This window comes from Palaemon carinicauda, chromosome 38 (genome assembly GCF_036898095.1).
Source record: "Palaemon carinicauda isolate YSFRI2023 chromosome 38, ASM3689809v2, whole genome shotgun sequence".
NCBI lineage: Eukaryota > Metazoa > Arthropoda > Malacostraca > Decapoda > Palaemonidae > Palaemon > Palaemon carinicauda.
This window is the reverse complement of record NC_090762.1, coordinates 35,842,569-35,847,568: the sequence shown is the minus strand read 5'-3', so window position 1 is coordinate 35,847,568 and position 5,000 is coordinate 35,842,569. Positions and strand designations below refer to the sequence as shown.

The 5,000-nt window shown below is 37.5% G+C and overlaps 1 protein-coding gene and 1 long non-coding RNA gene across 2 annotated transcripts in view; one reads left to right on the top strand and one right to left on the bottom strand.

Annotated features, from left to right (window-relative positions):
* Positions 1-5,000, bottom strand: part of LOC137630544 (uncharacterized) — a 394,338-nt gene that overhangs the window by 323,825 nt on the left and 65,513 nt on the right. The window lies entirely within an intron of this gene.
* The window catches only part of LOC137630007 (uncharacterized), a 109,330-nt gene that overhangs the window by 96,631 nt on the left and 7,699 nt on the right, over positions 1-5,000 (top strand). Inside the window, exon 2 of the mRNA XM_068361509.1 lies at positions 1-763. This exon is cut by the window's left edge and continues 605 nt beyond it. Within this exon, the coding sequence (XP_068217610.1) occupies positions 1-763 (763 nt within the window). The remainder of the gene's footprint in view (positions 764-5,000) is intronic.

Here is a 5,000-nt window from a genome sequence, read left to right as displayed (position 1 = left end):
GCGTGGATGATTCCCGGCGAGTTAGTCCCGCCACATATTAACGATTCCGAAGGGGAACGAAAAGTCGTTCCGTTGGGAACGAAGAAAGCTCCCATGACGTATTACCCCACGGAGTCAAAAACCACTCCTACCCGGGTCTACGATCACCCAGCCCCTGCCGCAGGACTCGTACATTTCCATAACGACTTACGGCCGGAGGAGACTCCCCTTGACAAGTGGCATTCCCATGGGATAACAACCCCAGCAGTAGAAGCAGCAGCAGGAGCAGCAGAAGGAGCAGAAGCGTGCCATCCTGCAGAGCGGCCCCTCCAATCCTTCCGCCATAGTGGGCTGGAAGCTGCCTCCCCCTCCTCCTTCTCCTCTCCCACTTCCTCCACGTGGCGGTGGTCTGCCGGTGACTTAAACACACCTGAGAACTCCGGCGGTGATGGTGGAGGCAACTCCCACACCCGCCTGGCCACACCCACACCCACCCTCCCCGGCCAGCGATTGATCTCCTGTAGGCGTGGCGGCCGAAGAACCATGGAAGTGGTGGCCTTAGAGCGCAGATCCATCGCGGTGGGGGAGGCCACAGGATGTGGAGTCCTCGGAGGGGGAGGGGGAGTCGGTGGAGGAAGGTGTTGGGGAGGGGCCAAAGTCTCTGAGTGGTGGAGAAGACAGGAAGGAGAGGGAGGAAGAAGAAGAAAACGAAAACCCGGATGGTTGAGTTTCTCCCTCTGGATCACTATGGCTCTCTCGCTGGCCGTTGCTTCGCCTTCGTCAGGTAAGTACAAGAGCTATGGAGTTTTCATTCTATTTCTATTTCTATCCTCGTACAATTCTTGTTGTTCTCATCTTTTTTTCGTTCATAATAATGATAAGATTATTGATAGATATATTTTTAACCTTTTTCGAGTTTTCATACTATTTCCTCTTCCATTATCGTACATTTCTAATTGTTCTATCGTTTTATCGTTCAAAATAATGATATAAATGTTGATTAGAAATATATCTTAACCTTTTTTCGTTCACAATAATAATATTGATTATAAAATATGTTTTAACCTTTTTCGTTCATAATAATAATACTGATTATAATTTTTTTTTTCTATCTTTTAACTTTTTTCATTCATAATAACAATAATGTTTATTATAAATATATTTCTTAGCATTGATTATGAAAAAAAATCATTAACGCTTTTCGTTCATAACAATAATACTGTTTATAAAAACATTTTTATGCTAAAGATGGATATTTTAGTATTTCTATGAAAATGCAATTTCTTCTTAACAGTGAGTTTAAAGGTAATACCAATTGTAATTGCACGTATTCGTTCAAAAATAATAGCCACATATGTAAAAAAGGCAAGGCTTTTTTCTGGGGAGGGGCTGTGGATTAATATTTTTCAGCAACATTATATTTTTTTTCTATCTGGTGTAAAAACAGTATTTATATCATCAAACACTATTTCTGATACTATCAGATATAAAAAATATCAACTCTTTACCATGTATTGACTGAAGAGATTATATATATATATATATGTATATATATATATATATATATATATATATATATATATATATATATATATATATATATATACACACACATAAACACACACACACACCCACACACACACACACACACACACACATATATATATATATATATATATATATATATATATATATATATATATATATTCGTGTGTGTGTATGTCTGTGTGCGTGAGATGTCAACAAAATTCAGTGTAAACCTGTCATACGAAATGTGAATATCTATGAGATCCTTAAAAAAATTCTAAAGTTTAAAGTTTCTAGACACCACCAACATCGATTGATACTAATAACTAAACATCATAAAAATCACCAATATCATTAAATATCAAAGGTGGTCTGGTCTTGTAGGGAGGATAGGAGAGAGAAGCATTGAGAAATATCGAAAGTGGTCTGGTCTTGTGGGGAGAATAGAAGAGAAGAGTTGAGAAATATCGAAAGCTGTCTGGTTTTGTGGGGAGAATAGAAGAGAAGAGTTGAGAAATATCGAAATTGGTCTGGTCTTGTGGGGAGAATAGAAGAGAAGAATTGGGAAATATCGAAAGTGGTCTGAGCCAGTGGAGAGAATAGTAGAAATTAAGCGTCGGTGGAAATCATAGGTGGATGGTGAGTACAAGCGTTGTCAAGTACGGTTGCAACTGCCCACGAGGAGGCATATGATGCAGTGATTGTAAGGTGGGTGAGGGTGATCTCTACGTTCCTGATGAGTTTTCTATTCAAGTATGGGAGGCAACTGATGTTGGGGAAGTTTTCCCCACACGTAGTAAAAGGATGAATGTTATTAGCGAATTAAACGATTCCCACTTACGTAATTGATATTACGGTACGTATACTTAATAATCTTGAAGTTTTACCTTTCTTATCGAAATAGTCAAATTCTATTGATAAATGTTGACCACATACGCTTTATTTTTTTTTATATTATTGATAAAAGTGTTATATTTCTTCGTATGTCAGTACCACATGATATTTACGTATGGAAATTGACATATTTTAAGGAAACATTGAACATAAAGATTAATGAATACCTAAATAATAGCCGAAACGCGAGCTGATAAATATTGAATCGCAAAATTAACCATCAGAATATTATCATCAATAGATTAATGCATACCTAAATAATAGCCGAAACGAGAGCTGATAAATATTGAATGGCAAAATTAACCATCAGAATATTATCATCAATAAATCTAATCTAAAATGATGGAATAAGGATAATGATGAAAAATGGATATGGGAAACTTACCGGTGAAGTACGGAACAAAGCCTACTATATTTACACTAGGTATAAGGTGTCCCTTTCTAAGTGGGGATACCTTTAACGCGGTGAAAGGATTTGTGTATAGCCATAATCAGCAAAGCTGCAATAGTCATGGTTACCCATACTAGGTTGGTTTGCTCCCACCATTACCAATCCGTACTGCCCAGCGTGGCAATGAAAGTTGGAAAAAAACTTGTCTGAGGCCTTTGTCCTGCAGTGGACTAGAAAAGGCTGCATTTGATATAGCGCGAAACTATTCGCAAAATGTTTTACGCAGTTTATCTCAGTGGTTGAACAAAATATCAAGTGTTTACTTTATTCAGTCGGAAATGTTCCCAGAACTCCCACCATTATCTCGTTGCGTTAATAGTGCAAAATACGATTACAGAACGAAACTAGCATTGCAACAAATCTGCGAATTCATTTAATCATATCAGAAAACACTTATGGTCAGTTAGCAATACATAGCCATTGTAAAGACACTCAATAATATTTTATTAAAAGTACAGTATCAAGATACCTTGAAACCATTAACAAGCTCAAATGGAACTGGGGGGGGGGGGGGGGCACATTGCCAGGATGACAGACAACCGGTGGACATCACGAACAACCTTCTGGACACCCCGAGGATACACAAGAAACCGAGGAAGACAAAAAAAACCCGCTGGCGAGATGACTTAGACCGACATAAGCTACAGTGGCACAGAATAGCTTGCGATAGAAGTCTGTGGAGGAACCTGGGGAAGGCCTACATCCAACAAAGGACTTTTGAAGGCTGAAATGATGATGATGATGATGATGATCAAGATACCGAGTATATGGTATGGAAAATACACTGCCTAATGAGGGTTGATATAACAGAAGTGCTCACATACAACACTCATTCACCAATAAATTGAAATACTAAACACTGCAGTGCAGCAAATGTTGTACAGGTCAAATCATAGCTGCCACACATAACACTTGAGGTGCTGCTTTACGTAAAGATGTCTAACATCTCTACATACAAAACACCGTGTTCAATTACGGGCAAGGTTTAAGGTATAAAGGCAGATCATGAATGGCAGAGACATGAAACAGTCACATTGCCCTAGCTGGCAGAAAAATGCCCTAGAGCCTGCCATATATACATATAATCAGCGCCCAAGGGTCCCCTTACCCCAAACTAGGACTAGGATGGGCCAAGCAATAGCTGCTGATGACTCAGCAAGTAGACCTGTAAACCTCCAGAAAAAAAGAAACTCATCCTTAGCTCACAAGGATGGTGAGGTTGCAGGCACTACAAGAAACGATCGAGCTTGAACGAGTCTCACACCCTAATTCAGCTGAACGCCAGGGAGGGACGTTTACAGTTGGCCAGCACAACCTACTTACATTTGGCTGACCTAATCTACTAAATTAACCTCTGGTACTAGGTTTCGGAGACAATAGAGCACATTAACCAAAAAAAAATAACAAAAAAATTCTTGAGCAATTAGGTTACATTTTGCATATTAATATTTTTCAAACTATATAAAACCTCAGCCGTCTATTAAAATAACGATAAAACCTTCAGTATTATATATATATATATATATATATATATATATATATATATATATATATATATATATATATATATATATATATATATATATATGTATGTATACACACAAACACACACACACACACACACACACATATATATATATATATATATATATATATATATATATATATATATATATATATATATATATGTATATATATATATATATATATATATATATATATATATATATATATATATATATATATATATATATATATATATATATATATATATATATGCATCCATTTAACCATGCATATGTATGCAACTACGCATTACCACTCACGGAAGGGAACAAATATTCAAATAAAATTCTCATACGTATGTATAAAAGCATGTATGCATCCACCAATCTACGTATACGTATGCAACTATGCATCACAATTCCTGAGGAAATGCTCCAACTCCATTTTCAGGGACACGAAGACGAATTGTGTCAGTCCCTCCAGAGATGTGATTAATTAATGAATAGCTTTCGACGTAAGAGGGCATTACGGCGCTGTCCACCTCCTCAGGGAGGAAAGACTGCCAGATGGAAGAGGAAGAAGTGAGAGAAGAATCTGTGCTAAAGGGAGTTCAATTGGAGAGAGGGGAGCGAGTTAGGTTGTA